General features: G+C 35.0%; 1 protein-coding gene across 1 annotated transcript in view; it reads right to left on the bottom strand.

Moving 5' to 3' along the window:
- Positions 1-12,276: 12,276 nt before the first annotated feature.
- Positions 12,277-19,467, bottom strand: part of LOC127791655 (protein STRUBBELIG-RECEPTOR FAMILY 1-like) — an 81,409-nt gene continuing 74,218 nt past the window's right edge. Inside the window, exons 5-7 of the mRNA XM_052321632.1 lie at positions 12,641-12,701; positions 12,482-12,553; positions 12,277-12,387 (exon numbers count right to left, since the gene is read on the bottom strand). Coding sequence (XP_052177592.1) covers positions 12,277-12,387; positions 12,482-12,553; positions 12,641-12,701 — 244 coding nt within the window. The remainder of the gene's footprint in view (positions 12,388-12,481; positions 12,554-12,640; positions 12,702-19,467) is intronic.

Below are 19,467 nucleotides of genomic sequence, written 5' to 3'. Positions count from 1 at the left end.
ATGGAACGAAGAGGCGTTGAAAATACGATGAACCACTGCGGCAAATAGGATTGATTTGATCAATGGAACGATGAAGACACGATAACACACATCAAAACGAAACGAAAAAAATATATTTACTTGAGCCTGAAGATGGAACGGCTCGGGAATAGTAAAGATGATGACTGTGGCGTCAATCGATGAAGACAACGCTGATAACAAGAGAGGGAACGAAAGAGTGAGAGAGAGATAGGGGTATTCAGGTGAGTGGAGAGTGAGAGAACGACGGCGACAATCGGCGGGCTGATACCAGAGAAAACAGAGAGGGTTTTGAAGGAGAGAGGCCGAGAGAGAGGATCTGATGGAACTGTGAACCACACCGTGGAAATGGGTTGGCCTTTTAATTTTTTTTCTTTTTAAGAATAGAAACGAAATTTGCACAGTTTAAAATTCTAAGCTACCCAATATCACAAAATGAGAATTTTTAAAGTCCAAAATCCAAATACTTAAGTCAGTTCCTTGATTGAATTAAAAAAAATCATAATTAAATGATTGAGATATAGATGATCCATTGCTAAGTCTTCTATCAAGCCATGAAGTATCACCAACATCAATATTATCTGTTGCATTCTCCTCAAGACCTTCATTTGCAGCCTTCTCAAGTATTTCATTAACAGTTTCATAAAGCTCCACAAGATTTTCAAAATCAATTACTTTTCTATCATGCATCTCAAAATGAGAGGTGGGTGAAAAGTGGGAAACCGATGGAATCTTGTTAGCAGCAGAGCCATTAGCCATAGTCATAATGAGTCATCATGAGCCATTAATGTCATTACAATAATTAAATTTTTTTTTATTAGACAAGGTATTTTTGCTCTGCACATGGTTTTATGGGAACACGCAATTGATTTTTTAGCAGAATTTTTGAAAAATTCGGCTAATACATGTTTTATACTTTTTAGATTTAAAATACGTGATTTATTTCAAATATTTTAAAAATACGTGAGTATAATACTTTGAATAAAAATATGAAATAATTCACGTATAATACGCGAATAATTCGACGAATTACTAACAAGTCTTTCATTAACATTTTCATCTATCTCCACAAGATTTTCAAGATCAATTACTTTTCTATCGTTTGTCTCAAAATGAGAGGTGGGTGGAAAGTGGGAAATCGATGGAATCTTGTTAGCAGCATAGCCATTAGCTATTAGTCATAGTCATAATGAGTCATCATGAGCCATTAGTACCATTACAATAATTAAAAAACTTTTTTGATTAGACAAGGTCTTTTTGCTTTACACATGGTCTTATGGGAGCACACAACGGATTTTTCAGCTAAAGTTTTAAAAAATTCAACTAATACACGTTTTAAACTTTTAGATTTGAAATATGTGAATTATTCTGAATATTTTAAAAATACGTGAGTATAATACTTTGAATAAAAATAAGAAATAATTTGTGTATAATACGCGACTAATTGGCAAATTGCTAACAAGTCTTTCATTAATATTTTCATCTATCTCCACAAGATTTTCAAGATCAATTATTTTTCTATCATACATCTCAAAAGGAGAGATGGGTGAAAATGGGAAACCAATGGAATCTTATTAGCAGCAGAACCATTAAGCATTAGTTAGTCATAATGAGTCATTAAGAGCCATTAATGCCATTACAATAATTAAAAAACTTTTCTGATTAAACAAGGTATTTTTGCTCTGCACATGGTTTTATGGGAGCACGCAACGGATTTTTCAGTAGAATTTTTGAAAAATTTAACTAATACATGTTTTATATTTTTTAGATTTAAAATACGTGAATTATTTTGAATATTTCAAAAATATGTGAGTATAATACTTTGAATAAAAATATGAAATAATTCATGTATAATACGCAAATAACACTACAAAAAAATTAGCAATTAGCGGCGGTTATTCTAGCGATTTCTGAAAACTGCCACTAAATGCTCCGCGACGGCTAACTTAGCGGCGGTTTCAAAACTGCCACTAAAATTAAAATTTTATTTTTAAATATTTAAAAATAATAATATTTTAATTTTAGCGGCGGTTTCAAAATCGCCGCTAAAATTAATAAAAAATTAAATTGTTAATTTTAACGGCAGTTTTGAAATCGCCGCTAAAATAAAAAATTTAATTTTTTTACAACCCGCCCTGCGCCCGACCCCCCCTTGTGCGCCACATGGCGATGCTGGAAATTAAATCCAGTCATGCTCTCCCCAAACCGCCGCTAAAATTAAAAATTTAATTTTTTTACAGCCCGCACAAGCCAGCCCGCCTTGCGCTCGACCCACCCTTGCGCGCCACATGGCGATGCTGAAAATTAAATCCAATCATGCTCTCCCCAAGTTTCGAATCCAAGACCTCTTGTGCGCGCGCGCACACGCAAACCGCCTAATCTGCAAAGAACTCCTTAACATATATGCACATATATATATATTATATACTAATCTAACAACTAATTTTCAGAATTATATTTTATATTTTTTAATATATATTAAAAATATTTATTAATTGATTATTTTTAAAATAATAATAGAATAAATTAAAAATAAATTAATTGAGTTAAATTAAATAAATTAATTGATTAAAAATAAGAAAGAAGATTTTATATATATTTTAAAAATTATTAAAAAAAATTTAAATTTATTTTTATTTTTTAAATTATATTTTTAATGAATTTTTCTATTAATTTAAATGATTTTTTATATTTATTTTTAAGATTTTATATTTATTTAATTTTTAATTATTTTCTTAAGCAAAATTTAATTTTTTAATGAAAATAATGAATTTTAATATTTTAGATTTTTATTTAATTTTTTTCCCAATTTAGCAGTAGTTTTCGAAAATCGTTGCTAAATTTAATTTTTTAATAAATTATTTTATTTTATTTTTAATTTTAAATTATTTAATTTTTTAAATTTTGCGGCAGTTTTTGAAAACCGCTGCAAATGTTAATTTAATTTTAATTTTAAATTATTTAATTTTTTTAAATTTAGCGGCGATTTTTGAAAAAGCGCCTCTAAATTTAATTTTTTTTGAATTTTGCGGCGATTTCTAAGAAACCGCCGCGAGAAATATTTTTTTTTATTATTTAATTATTTTTTAAATTTAGCGACGGTTTTTTGAAAACCGCAGCAAAAAAACATGTTTTGCTGAATTTTGTGGCGATTTTTTGAAACCGCCACAAAATTTTAAAGAATTTGTCTCAAAAATCATATTTTGCGGCGGTTTCAAAACCGTCGCAAAATACCATGTTTTGCGGCAGTTTTTAGAACCGCCGTAAAAAATCAATTTTTTTGTAGTGTAATGCGACGAATTGCAAACAAGTCTTTCATTAACATTTTCATCTATCTCCATAAGATTTTCAAGATCAATTACTTTTCTATCATTCATCTCAAAAGGAAAGGTGGGTGAAAAGTGGGAAACAGATGGAATCTTGTTAGCAACATAGCCATTAGCCATTAGTCATAATTATAATGAGTCATCATGAGTCATTAGTGCCATTGCAATAATTAAAAAACTTTTTTAATCAAACAAGGTCTTTTTGCTCTACACATGGTCTTATGGGAGCACGCAACGGATTTTTCAATCGAAGTTTTAAAAAAATTGACTAATACACGTTTTATACTTTTAGATTTAAAATATATGAATTATTTCGAATATTTCAAAAATATGTGAGTATAATACTTTGAATAAAAATATGAAATAATTCGCGTATAAAACGCAACTAATTGATGAATTTCTAACAAGTCTTTCATTAACATTTTCATCTATCTCCACAAGATTTTCAAGATTAATTACTTTTCTATCATACATCTCAAAATGAGAGGTGGGTGAAAAGTGGGAAACCGATGGAATCTTGTTAACAGCAGAGCGATTAACCATTAGTCATAGTCATAATGAACCATTAGTGAAATTACAATAATTAAAAATCTTTTCTGATCAGACAAAATCTTTTTGCTCTGCACATGGTCTTATGAGAGCACGCAATGGATTTTTCAGCTGAAGTTTTGAAAAATTTGGCTAATACACGTTTTATATTTTTTAGATTTAAAGTACATGAATTATTTCGAATATTTCAAAAATATGTGAGTATAATATTTTTAATAAAAATAGAAAATAATTCACATATAATACGAAAATAATTTGGTAAATTGCTAATAAGGATCCAAACTACCCTATTGGTAGTTTTTTATTTTTTTTGCATCTTTTGGCATTTGATTCCTCACACGGTCCATCAACATTTCCCCCTGGAGCTTTTCCAGAACATGGTGGCCGAGGAAATGGAGGGGCTGGAGGTGATGGTGGCCCAGAAAATGGTGGGGGTGGAGGTGGTGTTGTTGGGGATGTGGCTGAAGGTAATGGAGCAATAGTAGTACTGTTGAATGGATTCCCATCTTTTTTGCAACACAAAATAAAATTGGAAATTACGAGTATAAAATAACAAATTTAGATTAATCCCTTAGGTGTCCCCTTTGCAGATCCTAAAAGCTTTGCGAAGACCAAAAATTAAAAATGAAAGAAAAAATCTGTATTCCATTCAAATTTCTGTGGTATTAGGAATCGACAGACCTATATTTTAATAATATAAAGCCTGCATCTATATGGTTTTAAATTTCTCTTTTGAAAGAAGAAGAAGAGGGGGTAAACTCACATGATGTCTTAGTTTTGAATTATTATTTACTAAAAGAATAACAGTAAGATGGATTTTGGAATTGTTTACCTCTTAGAGGTGTGTGTCTATGCACTTGAATGGGAGCAAAAATTCACTCTATTTAGTTTTAGGGAATATGTGAGTGAAGACTTATTCAGACCCTATTAGCTTATTTTTATATAATTATTTAATTTTAAGTTAATCATACTTGAGAAGGTCTAAAAATTAGGTTTAACAAGTCAATCCTTGACTCATATTCATGGAGAGTAAAAATGAAAATATGAAAAAGTTAAGACTTCAGTGTGTAGATTCACCCAATTTACTAGACAACTTTATTAACTGAAGCAACTTAGATGTATTAGGATTTCTCAGTAGTAATATAAAAGGTTTTCCATGCATTTTACATTTCATATTTCTCCAACAACCAAAATTAAAACATAAAATGGTATGGGTATTAAAACACCAATCTACAATAAAAAGGTAAAACACTTATACTCATGTTCTGGACTCATTCTGTAACAAATACAGTGAGCTCCCAAATTAACATTAGCCACCAAGGAACCCAGTTGACGAGGTAAATTGAATATTGAGAAATATTCTTAAGTGTTAAGATTTATGTATTTAAATTCATGAATTTGGTTGCTCATGTGGGCTAAGTGTTTAAGGTTCATGAATGTGTTGGGTTTAGAGAAATCATATGGGCCTAAAATGAATTGGGCAATTAATAAAGAGGGTATGGGAATTATTTATGAGTGCATATCTTGATGAGGCAAAAATTTATATAAATAAATGATGTAATAAATTTATGGATTGGTCTTTGGAATACTTGTGTTGAGCCAAGGGGAGACTTTTTATATGGCAAGTGTTAAATGGTTGTGAAGCCCATTGGGTTTAATGTTATGTTGATGCCCTTTTTGGTGGGCTAATGGAAATGAGCCATTATAATTAATTGAGCCAATGAGTTGGGCTTGGGCCTATGTAAGAATGTGAATGGATTTTTGAATTGGGCTTAGGCCCATGTGTAAAATGAGAGAGGATGGAAATTAATAAATGAAATTATATATATATATATATAAGGGTATTTGGTGGATTAAAAGAAAAAGAAGAAAAGAATTGTAAAATTGCAAAGTGACCAAATGGTCCTTGCTTTATTGAAAAAGGTAAGGGCAATTAGGGAATTTCATAAATGGTATTTATTATAAATGAATTTATGGATATTATGGAATAGAAAGGAAAATGAAAAAGAAAAGAAAATAAGGTAAATGACCAAAAGGGGTTTAATGAGTTGTGGATTGTGTTTAAAAGAGATGGGCAAAATGGTAATTTGGCTAAGGGGGTGGTTGGAAAACTGGTTGGTGCCCATCCCTCCCCCATGCTTTCTTTCTTTTCTTTGTCTTTTCTCTTTCTTTCCTCATTCTTCCGATCAGTTTTCTTCTTCTTCTTCTTCTTCATTTTTGATGTCCATGAAAGCTTGAAGTAAAGTTGCAGCTGGGTGCATTCTGCTCCTTGGATTTTTCTTCATCAAAGGCAAGTTCTTCTTGCATTTCTCTTTTGGTTATGCAAGTTATTACTTCTCCTATGTTTATTTCGTTGCAAAATTATGTTGATCTTCCTTGTTAATAAAGCCTTGGGCCCTTTTCTCTTGGGTCAAGTTGGTTTCCTTCTTGGTTTCCTTGTTTTTGAATCTTCTATTTTTTTAGGAGATCAAATCATGAGTTTATATTGATTGGTGGATTAGTTTCTCATTCCGTTAAAATCTTGTGTTTTGTCATCAATGGGTCTTTTTGTGAGTTTTCATTAGGGTTTAGTCCACCTTAAATTCTTAAAGGAATGACACTTGATTGATTAGGAATGTTAGAGAAGCAAGATTTAATGTATCTTGCTTGGGAGGTTGAATTTTGTGAGTCATCGTTGTTATTTTTAAGTTTCAGATCTCTGTTGGTCGACCAAGTATTTCTATCGGTCGACCAAGTATGTGTTTTGTTCTTCAGTTGGTCGACCAAGCATTTCGATCGGTCTACCAAGTAAGTATTTTGTTCTTTGGTTGGTCGACCAAACATTTCTATCGGTCAACCAAGTATATGTTTTGCCTTCTGTTAGTCGATCAAGTGATTCAATCGGTCAACCAAGTGTTTTAGTCGGTTGACCAAGTGGGCTATTAGTCGACCAAGTGGTTTCAGTCGGTCGACCAAGTGATAATATAAGTCTCTGTTAGTCGACCAAGTGTTTCAGTCGGTCGACCAAGTGACAATTTAAGCTTCTGTTAGTCGACCAAGTGTTTTATTTGGTCAACCAACAGAATGCATTGATCCTTTTTTTGTGGTCCGATTCTTTTCTAATGCTTGTAATTCTTCGCCAAAACTCTTGTGATGTTCTAGTTGGCGTCAAAAATCATCTCGTCAATATGTTAGTGTTCCAAAAATGGGGAAGTTATTTAATGGTGGGAATTAAAAATGAAAATCCTGAGTTTTAATGGTGAGTTCATGTAATCAATTTATTTGACCTTGGGGAATGAGTATGAAATGAATCTCAATGAATATTACCAAATCATATGATGAAAATATTATTGACTCATGAGAAAATAAAACCTTGAAATGTTTAAAGTGTGCATGGTGTCCATGATGAGAACATTTCTAATAATGAAGCATGCCAATATGTTACTTGAAAACCTTCATGACTATTGCATAGTACTATCCTTTGTGATATGGAAAATGAATCTCAAATAATGATGTGAAATCATGTGATGAAAATACCATTGGCTCATGTGAAGATATAATCTTGAAATGTTAAATGTGCATGATGATCATGATGAGAACATTGCTAATAATGAAGCATGTTTGATATGTTCATTTGAAATCTACATGAGCATTGCATGGTATTATAATTTGTGCACCTATTATTTTGTGCGGCGACTATGTACGGCGAGGGAGAAAGGATATCCTAAAGAGCGCCTGACGCGGGAAAGGTGGCCATAGACTCGGTCGGCGATGCTCAAGCCAAATGAATGGCTTAATGATGTTTCTATGTATATGTATACATGCATGTGAATGAAAGGCCTTAAGGGCCGATGTGATGCATAAAATGCATAATGATGATGGCATGGAAATGATCATATATTTATGAGAAATGAAATTGTAATACCCTATGTTCATATGAAGTTGCCACGTAATTTCGATGAGTTTAGGATACCAAAAAATTAATTTTATAGCATTTTCAAGTACCGAATCAACTGTAGGGAATGCCTCGGAGTGAAATTGTCTAAGGAAAATGATATGGTTTCGACGAGCGTTCCGAAATAGGATTTACGGTATCAAAAGAAATCGAATCGGGAACAGTTTTTGGTACAGCTATCATTTAGGCTAAAAAATCGAATCGTTGTAGGAGGCTCTGGTTTTGCGTAAGGATCAACTCTTCAGTGGTTTTGGGATTAATCGATAGCCCGGTGAGGACGCAAAGGCAAAATCGTCTATATTGAGTAAAATTTAAGTTATTAATTATGGATTTTTAGTATTGTAATGCAAATTAATTTGAGGATTAAGGGCATAATTATAATAAAAGAATTTTCCCTAATGATATTATGAGAAAATTAAAGATTAATATGCAATTTTTTATATTTATTATTGTAATATATAGTATATATATATATATATAAATGGATGTGTTGTGTGTGCATGGGATGGCAGTAACCCATTCCTCTGCAAATCCATATCTCTATCACCCCCCATACCCTGCAACTCTAATCAACCATGCCCCTTGCAAGATTGAGTCACGTCTCTACTTGATTTGGGAGATTTTGCATGCAAGGTAGAGAAATGGGCAGAGGGTTGGCATTGGCTATAAATAGAGGAGAGTTTGAGAGGGTTGGGCAGAGCAAGCAACAAAGAGTTGTAGAGAGAGAGAGAATGAGAGCCATGGTCGAGCGAAGCAGCAAGCATGTCGGTGGCAGTGGGCAGCTTTAAGCTGCTGATCGGCCAAGGGGGTGGCTCGTGGTGGCCCGAGGAGGCTTAAGGGACGAGCAGTGGCGGCCGAAGAAGCTCGAGCCAGCCGCACAGTTGTAGGCGGCCATGGCCGCGAGCTTCGCGGTTGGACGTGAGGAAGCTGCTGCGATGGCAGCTCGCAGTGGCGAGAGTAGCGCGGCTGGTGGAGGCACCAAAAGGCAGTGAGGAAGGCGATGCCGGCGATGGCAGCGAGGGCTGGCGGTGGCGGGCAGCCATACGCGAGCAGCCGTGGGAAAAGAAGAAGAAGAAGAAGAAAAAAAAAAAGAAAAAGAAGAGAAAAAGAAGAAATAAAGAAAGAAAGGAAAAAAAAAAAGAAAGAAAAAATGAAGGAAGAAAGAATGGAGAAGAAAGAAAAGGAGTTGCAGGCGCTGGAAGAGAAGCTGAGGTAGGAGATGGAGTGGAAAAAGAAAAAGAAAAAAATAAAAATAAAATAAAATAAAAGGAAAAAAGGAAAAATGAAATAGGAAAAAATATCAAAAAATTCTAGAAAAATCTCAAAAAATAGGAAATTATATTTCAGTAATATCCCAGAGATTTTAGCAAGGAAAATGACTAGGGCACGCTTTTCAGGGATATGGCACGCATATCGAGGAAACCGGAGATGGTAAGTCAAGGTGAGTAAAATTCTCTAGAAAATTTTAGAAATTCAAAAATATTAGTTTATGAATTTTCGTAATGAAATATTTGAGAAAATATTTTTAGAAATATTTAATTTGGATTTATTGAGGAAAAATAGGAAGAAATAGAGAGAAAATTATAGAAAATGCCAGAAATTATGAAAAAATAGGTTTTAATGCTTATTTAAATAAATATGGTGAATAGGATGATTTGAGGCTTGAATTGAAGTGGCTCGCACAAATTTTGAGGTTGGCACGCAAATCGAGGCAAGTCACGGATATCGAGGTAGCCCGATAAGCTCGAGAAGGTAAGTGGTACTTTCTTGAAAATGTTTTCATCATATTGACATGCCCTGATATGTATCCATCACGTAGACTGCATACATGATTATGAAATGCATAAATACACGTTGATATCATCGATCACACGCATATGAGGTCGTAGGGAGTACGAACTGTCACCGCTGCCTTACCAAGGGTGCACCCATACACCTCGGCTTCGAAAGAGGTGGTCACTAAAATGGTAGGTAGTATGAGAGGTGTAGTTGACACCTACGATGAAAGACATTGCATACACTCATGACATAGCATTATGTACCCTTACTTAGATGGTTCATCATCTAACTTGGGTCCGCCCCTGGAACATTCAACGTTCCAGTCGGGACTTGCAGAGATGATTCCGAGATTGGTGTTATGTAGTGACGTGAGACGTCAAGAAGCGAGTAAATGTACCATGTCATGTTGTAATATGAGTAGTTTAAGAATTATGTACATTGTATTTATTGTCAGACGCTTATGAATTAACTTTGTAATGAATATCATGTTGAGTTATTATTACCATGAGTAGGTTCGATTCAGCTTCCGCTTTGTATTTATTTTCTAGTGTAGATATCTCGCACTAGATAAGGTCTTAGGGAATTTCAGGATAATGTAAAGATAAAAAAAAAAAATAGACCAAATTTCCTAAGGCATAACACGCCCTGAAGAAGTGGGCTGTTACAGAAATGATGCATAAAATGCATAATGATCATGGCATGGGAATAAGCAAAATGAATGAGAAATGAAATAATGCATGAATTCCATAATGCCAATGGCATGGAAATGATCATAATGATTGAGAAATGAAATGATGCATGAATTGCATAATGCCAGTGGCATGGAAATGAACATAATGATTGAGAAATAAAATGATGCATGAATTGCATAATGCCAATGGCATGGAAATGATCATAATGATTGAGAAATGAAATGATGCATAAAATGCAAAATGCCAATGATCATAATGATTGAGAAACGAAATGATGCATGAAATGCTTAATGACAATGGCATGGAAATGACAATAATAATGGAATCAAATGGGAAATGTTACTCGTACTTGGGAAGTCGGGTTTATTCCATTTTGGCTTATCCATGCCTTGACTCTATTGTCTTTATTGTGGTATATATGTACTTGCTGAGCCTTATGGCTCACCTTGCTTATTCCTGTCATTCCAGGTAAGGGTAAGCTTTTGCTGAGGGCGATGTCCAAATGAGGCTAGAGCCCGGGTTTAGTTGTGTACAGGGATGTCCCAGCCTCAAGATCTATGGGGGTAATATTAAGGGCAGGAAGTAGAAGGTTCAATTTGTTGTTAGAACCTTAGTGCCATTTCTATTTGAAAAATGTATGGAATGTAAGCCCAAGATGAAAATGTTAAGAGTTGTAATATTTATTTTGAGCTCTTGTGGATAGTGAGCAAATGTGAAGATATTTTATTTTGACTCTTGATGATTAGTGAGCAAATAAAAAAAAAAGTAATATAATAAAATGGTGTTTATTTTGAGTTTATTGTTTTTGTATCCATTTTGTGACGACCTTCTTTCGGACGTCCTATGCTAGCGGAATGATCCGGGAAAGGGCTGCTACATTTCTCATAACATCTTCCAAATTTGAATCAAATGCTTCAGGAGAAATAAAAAATCTATCAGAAACTTGTCATATTTATTCCAGTGACTCAAAGAGAAGTCATAAAAGCCTGACTGAAATTTCTTGGTAGACCATGTCATAAACATCTCGCATGGTCTTAATATTGATAAACTACACACATAATGAGATGTAAGCCATAACAAAATGGTATTAGATAACATATTTTAATCAATTAGGAGAATATGAACGGTGACATTAGACCAAGTGCACCATTCTATTTGCAATGCAATTTTTCAGCAAAGCATGGAGCAAAAATGAATAAAAACAGTAAATTATAAAGGTACACATTTACATGTATGACTGGGTCAACATAAAACGACCTCTTTTTATTTATTCAGACAATTACACATAAGTGCACATTTTATGACATTGCTTATGTTCCGAGGAAAATGAATAAAAACAGTAAATTATAAAGGTACACATAAGTGTACACATAAGCTAGTCTACCAATAAGTGCACATGTTATGACATTGCATTCAACATAAAACATCTTTTTATTCATTCAGACAATTATATATATGACTAGGTCAGTATGAGAGTGCCCAAGGTCTAATGTGTCTACCTTGTGTTTTACGACACTTTACTTTTTTGAAACTCACTAACAGCACTCCAAAATTTGTTCATTCAGAAAATATGAAAGCTAGGAATCTCATATGCCATGAAGACTTCTACAAAATTGGGAAACAAAGAAAAGTGTTCTAACAAATGTTAAAATAATCTCCAGGCATCTAACTGCTTATCCTTTATTATGAGGTGCTTTCCATAACTACGCCCAGTACAAATAACGAAATTTTTAGAGAAAATAGAATATCAAACATCTACACCAACCTCATATGTTAAAGAATGCACAAAAAGAAGAAATAAGCCAAAATTTTAGAGCTAAGGCTCTTACTTGAAATTGGGAATGCTCAGCAACTTATCAAGTATAGGACCATTGAATAGATTATTCTATATATTCTTGTTCAAAAGAAAAGGAAAAGAAAATGTAGGTCAAGAAACTATAGGCTAGCGGTATCTCACCCTACTAACTTAGTTATACAGTTATTTTTCTGGGAACATAAGCATTCCATGAAAGTGTCCTGGTTGAGAAGAGTACAAATCTTTGAGTGTAAGATCTTGTAGAATATCAAGAGTCCTAGAAAGCTGATTATTCTGCAAATGACTATCAAGTCAATTACAATCTTAGCTTCATTCACACAGAAGGAATGGGTGCAAAGCAAGTGCATGAATGGGATAAATTACTCACAGAGTGGTCAGAGATGACAAATTTTCCAGTGAGGGTAGGAGTTGCCCGCTCAAATTGTTGCTCGATAAATCTCTGCATCAAGCTCAGTAGTCTAAGAATTACCAACAACTAGGAAGTAAAACATGACGATAGACATTTGCCAAAGAAATAAAACCTTACATATTGAACAACCCTATAAGGACTCGAAAGGCCTCCAGTCAATTGATTGCCATCGAGAGACCTGAAACATGAATAGAAATATTGTCAACAAACCAAGCTCTTTGCAACAAGCAACCTTGATAACATAGAGAAAAGTGGGAGAAATCCTACATAGCGAATAGTTGAGTTAGAGACGACAAAGAACTTGGGGTGCTTCCACTTAGCTCATTATCTGAAAGGAAACTGCCAAAGGTGAAGGCTATTATATGTTCTGCATAAATGGATAGAAAATGCTAAGGAAATTCAAGATCATAAATAACCTGAAGTACAAAATGAAAGAAATCCAACATAATATAATATGGCAAGGTCACTGGAAGATTGGAAGGAATGCTACCCCCAATGTTGTTGTTGCTCAGTTGTCTGCAACAAATAATAGCAAAAGCATTGGGATGTCATTAATAGAGAAATTAAAGTGCATGCATGCACACGCATCATACCCTCTGTGTGTGTGTGTGAGAGAGAGAGAGAGTTGCAACATACATTTCTTTGATCGAAGAAAATGAGCTTAAGCAGTCGCCTAGCTCTCCTCCCAAATTTGCATCGATAAGAATTCTGAAAAATTGTACAATTGTATGAGGATTGAAAGTTGACATTGTTGACAAAATCATATCTCAAGACGCAATAGCAGAAGGGTTTCCATACAATGAACTAATATCTGTATTGTTACATAGAACTCCTTGCCAAGACTCAGTGCATGGGTCTCCACCATTAGGAACCCATCCAGGAAGCAACGGGCATCCAAGTGCAGCATATAAACCATTAATTGCAGCAAGTGATCCAGCATAGAAAATGAAGGAATGTAGGAGGCAGTTAGGAGAACGTTCCCAGAAAGGCAGATAAAGTTTCGGGGAACGTGAAACATGAAAAAGAAAATGACATGCCATTCTTTTCATTCTCAAAGGAAAAAACAAGAGAAACAAAGGAAGATATAATACACCACGTTTGTGAGAAAATTTCAGTAACTTATCAACTTTAAACTCCAATGGAGGGCATAAAGCAACAACCAGGAAAATAAAAATAGCCAAAAAAAGAAAAAAAAATTACTCCAATTAAACTAAGCAAGCACCACCCTCTAGCTTACTATGCATGAGCCTTCGGTTTTAAGGAGGCATGGTAATAGAAGCCTCTCTCTTTCTTCCTTTTCTTTTCTTTTTTTGTTTTTGTTTATTTTCTTCCCCTTCAATTTCTAATCAACCAACCAGCACGAGAAAGTAAGAAGTACTTGAGTGAGTTCATCCTTACCGTCGGCAGGATTAGTTTATCCATGCAAAAGTCGTGCCGCATAGATCAATACAAACGTCGTAAAGACCTGTGCACAGCTCAGACAATTTATAGCAGATCTCTTGCTAGCCATCATTCAAACCCAGGCTTTCTCTTCAATTCCCTCTTTCCAAAAAGCCACCTCTCATCACACGCCCACGGTCCAACCTCCAATCTGAAAAAGCTAGCCAAGCAAAAACAGAAATTAAAGTGATCTCATCACAGCTCTACAAATGATGGCACTAACAGTGATTAGAGAATTGATTTGTTTCCACTAAGGCAGGTATTTTGGCAGAGATCAAGCACATAGACGCAAGAAGCAAGAAGCAAGAAGCAAGAAACAAGAAGCAAATTAAAGTACACCTGAAATTGCTCACAAACGCACATAAATTTTAAAGTCTTTAAAATTTATTCAGTTGAATTGTGCCATGGGTCTACAATTCAATCCATACTACCCTAATAAATAAACTTTTGTCATGTACTCGTGGAGATGAGTAAATTTGTTGTCCCTATGTTTAGATCAAATGGCAAGTCACAATTATAATAAAATAATATAAATTAATAATTTAATTAAAATTAGTTAGGCCTAAACATATTAAATAGTTGTACAATTCACTCCATATCTCTCTTACGAAACGAATGGTCCACAACAAATGTAATATCCCGAAGTTTGAAAATAAATAATAATTATTTAAATCGGTGTTTGAGGATATTATTGAATATTTGGGAATTAAAGAGGAAGTTTGTATTTATGTGGTTTTGAGGAAAATAAGGAAATATTAATTTATTTGAGTATTTGGTGATTTAAGAGAAATATATATTTATGTTGTTTAGAGAAAATAATTATTTAATTGGGAAGTATTTAGAAAAATAATAAAATAAATTAAAGTAGTGGAATTTATGGAAATTGTGGGGTGTTTGTGTAATTAAATGTGGGGTGCAAGTGAGATTTTTAAAAGTTCAAGAGTGTTGGTGTAAAATTCGAAAAGTGGCTGAAAGTCACTTTAAATTTAATGGAAGGCAGTATATAATCAGGGATGATAGCTAGCCAAGCGGTCACGAGCGCGAGGAAGGTGCCGAGGGTCGCGGGTTCGAGCCCTGCGTGTGTGCGCGCTGTGTTGGATTTTTGGCTGGAATTTTCCAGCCAAACCTTGCCCAAAACGACGTCATTTTGGGCAAGGCGGTGGATTAAATTGAGCCGCCATGCGGCAGCTTCTGGCAGCCCCTCATTTGCTTCTTTTTTTAATTCGTTTGCAGCGTGAATCAGCCAATTTCAACAGCAACAGTGAAGAGAAAAATTGGAGAAGATGAAGTCGTGCGCGGCCATGGAAATGAGGGGGGAAAAATCAAGAAAAAATAGAAAAGATGCAATTTAATTAAAGTTTATAAATTCAGGTAAGTTGTGTTAGTTATGTGAATAAATTTTTACGGTTAAAATTTAATTTAAAGTGCGAATTTATTAATTTTTAGTTAAATTAAACTAATTTGCAGCGTGTATTAATTTAGCAGCGAGTAAGCGTGTAAACACCGGGAACAATTAACTTAAGGCAAGCTCTTCACTCCCTTCGTGATTCTCATTTGATTTATGAATTTTATATGCTTCCTCAACCCGATTTGGTTATAGAAATTAATTGTGAATGTTATAGTTAATTATATATGTAAATTGAAGATGCTATTAGTGTTATTTAATTTTAAATAAATATAAGATATATTGAGATTTTATTTGTGGTATGCCTACGTGAGATTTTAGGCGGTTAAATCATTTATATTACACGATTAGAATTAATTAATGTGAGCCACGGGTTTTATTAATAGTTATTAAACGCTTTACTTCGCAGCGGGAGTGCAAGAAAAAGAGGAAATGGCCGTGTGAAGGCAAGTTTCTAACCCTCTCCCCGTGTTCTTTAATTCCCGTGAGAGACTTCGTAGTTTCTCGTATTTTATCATCTCCCTTACTTTAATTCGGCACCTGGCCTTATTTGTTGAATTATTATTTATTGGGTTTAATTTAAATTAAATCCAGGACTTTTAGAGTTTATTTGTTATGAGTCTACGGGGGTTTGTATCGCCCCCCATTCATTTGGGAATGATGCTGAACCAACTTGGGAACTAGGTTCCTAGACGTGCGGGTTTGTTTACGATTTTATCAGGTTTATTTACAATTTTTCTCGGGTTTATTTATGGTTCGGTTAGAGCTATCAAGCAGTAGGGCAGGGGTCGGTTGTTGGTGACATTAGGGTAGACTATTGTACGGCCTTGAAATGGACCGTTGGGTGGACACTCCTTGTCACTGGCCGTTGACCGGTGCTGGGCACTGCTGACTAGCTCTGCCAGTATGTGATTTTCTGCACGTTTAGATTTATTATATTACTGTCCATGATTTGATATGCACATGGGTACGGGTTGCATATTGGGATATTTATTTATTGAGTATGCTTGGACACGGACATGCTAGCTTGGTTAGGTTGCATCCAGCACGGGCATATGCATCGCGTGTAGTTTACTATGTGGGCGGAGCATGGCCTGATGCCTGGATGTATGGGCGCCTTGTATCACGTTGATGCTCACTACGCCATTGCATTTTATGTGCATTGCATGGCTACTGGTAGTATTTAGTTCTCGGATGGGAGTACCGTTCCGAGGGAGCCTATGGCTCGGCTGTCGGGAGTACCGACAGGGATACTGGTGACGGGAGTACCGACCCGGGATAGCGTGCACAGGATGCTGTAGGTATTTGTTACCGTCCAGGGCAGCGACAGGTTGGTATGGGACTTGGGTGCCAGGTATCTTATGTGGGCCCCAAGGACTGATATGTGCTTTGATTATGCTATACTAGTGTGTTGTAGCGTCTCATGGCTTGTGTGTATTTGGGGGTTAGTGTTCTGGGAGAAGTTTATTGGCTTTGTGTAGCCTTCAGCCTTTCGTTTCTTATGCTTGCTGAGTCTCTCGACTCATCTTGTTTTTCCATCATTCCAAGTAGTAGCAGTGTGGGCCATGGCTAGGGAGTCATCTTTTAGCGGCAGAGTCGGTATGGTGTACAGGCAGTCCCGTTAGTCTCGATCAACTCTGATGGTTGAGTAGAATTTACTCTATTATTCTTACTGTGCCAGGTTATTCCTCGAGTCTTGTGTATGTCGGCACAGGAGTCTGTATTCATTTAATTATCATGTGACCGTTGTGATAGCGGGGTACCCGTAGTGCATGCATGTGTCTAGCTTCGCTTCCGTTGTTTTTATTTTTGTGTATGCATGCCAGGGTGGTTTTTTGGTTGTGTCTCATTCTTTCTCCTCCCGTAAGCGCTTTCGTTCGGGTAGTCCGGGTGGTTGGGGATATCCGGGCGGGGGTGCTTACAACAAATATGACACGAATCTAAACAACTCAAACCTAATTAAACTAATCTACAATTATATTTTTTTAATAAATCAATTAAAGAACAATATTAAAATGTTTAAGCAACTTTTCAGATATCTACCATATATATTTGAATTTAAGGATATTTATATATATTTATGATAGCTGTTACGGGTTTTTCTCGCTCTACGCTGTGTGGGCTGGACTTAATGCAGTGATTCGACCCAAATGCTCAAGGCCCAGTAAACATCAAACTAAGTTTGTTAAAGTGAGCTCATATAGTGCGGGAACCAGGTTTCAAACGTCGAGACCAAGTGAGCTCTCGATAACACCCCTAATTCGTCAGCGTATTCGTGCGGGCTCCCAGCTATGTTCGGAGCAAGTTCCTAGCGATCTCTTTAGCTCGTCAACTCAACCCGTCAACTCACATTTTTGAAAGAACATATGTCACGATATAGCGGCAGGCCAAGGGCTGCCCTGGTTGGACCATTTGGGCCATTCTCTCGGTCCATTTGGCCGACCCATGCCAGTCCCATCCTGGTCTTCTAGCAACAATATCATTACAGTTGCACCTGGATTTTCAGATATCCATCTCAGATCCCATCCTCATTAATGAATGTCTCATCGACACCTCGCCGCGGCAGAGGCGCCCCAGCCCCATGCTATTCCGTCCCATCGCCTGTACAAGTACGAAGCATGCAAAGAGGCTTCTGCTCAAATATATATCGATCAGCCCTCTTGAGGGCCGGGGGTATGTACTCTTTTCTGCCAACTTACGAACACCTGATATACTTGCTTACTTGCTCACTAACTTGTGTTTCGATATACCTTGCAGGGACGGGCCGACGACTCAGCAAAGCAAGCTGGATACCTCACTACTCCTCTCTCGGATCTACCACACCAGTGCGGGCCAATGAATTTTCGTCGACCAATTCCAAACGTTGACAATACCAAATTACAAGATGTTTTAGTAAAATTTATGTAATTAATTATTGAAATTGATATGTCATATCAAAGCATGTAACCTCTTGAATAAAGACAATTATTATTCTCGTATGATTTAATGATGATTATTAAATTCAAATTTAATATAACAAAAAGCAATACATATATCCCTGATATCTCCACACATAAATATAAAATAATTTATTATGCATAAATGTTCTTAATGCTTAGTTATTAGGAAAAAAAATCAACTAGTTGATACCCTAGTTTCTAGTTGAAATTAGATGGAACCATTCGATGTGACTGAAAAATTAGTTACTAGTTGATACCCTAGTTTGGTTAACGTATAAAAATCAACTATCAAAATAAATGGTCTGATTCAATAGTTATTTATTCCTCAAATGACATTTCTCCTTCGTAGTTGAAAAATATGGCCATATTTTTCCTTACGTATTTTTATATATTTTTTTTCTTGTGATCATCTTAACTTTTTTTTTTTTTATTTTGATTATGTCATTATACTTGTATTTTTTAATCAATTTAACCCTCATGTATTTTGACATTTTTTCTTGTATAACAACTTGAATTTTTCATTATTTCAATTATATCCTTATATCTGCATTTTTGAATCAATTTAACTTTATAATTTGGTATATAAAAAAAAGGTAAAATAAGATGATTCAATACTTTGGACAACAACTTTGGTTGATTTGTCAAGTTAGAAACATTGCCAATAATTATTTTTTTTTTCTTTTTCATACTCTCTTACTTTTTTCATGAGAGATATTATGATCCTTTGGATATGATCAGGCAAAAAAGTATTAACCCATTGAAAAAAAAAATTGCAAGCATCATTCTTCGACATTTTTTTTATAAGATTACAATTTATTAATAAGAAAAACTTGATAGAATACGAGAATAACAATACAAGCTGAAATTACCCCATTTTTTACAACCGTAAAACCTTTTCCTAGGGTTCGTCTTATTATATAACACCTTCAATTGCAGTTACCCTATAGTGGGAAGTAACAAGTCAATATGTTTGATTATTTTCCATTGTTGTCAATGGTCGCCAAATCTAACTTCCAGTTAGCAGAGCTACTACTTTAATACTCCAGAGATTAGATGGAGAAGAGAGAGTAAGCTGAAAGAAGTAGAGGGAGACAAAGAGAGATAGAAACAAATTGCTGACTTATCTTACACTTTTTTTTTTTACACATCAAAATATAAGA

This window comes from Diospyros lotus, chromosome 15 (assembly GCF_014633365.1).
Source record: "Diospyros lotus cultivar Yz01 chromosome 15, ASM1463336v1, whole genome shotgun sequence".
NCBI classification, from domain to species: Eukaryota; Viridiplantae; Streptophyta; class Magnoliopsida; order Ericales; family Ebenaceae; genus Diospyros; species Diospyros lotus.
This window is presented reverse-complemented; position numbering and strand designations above follow the sequence as displayed.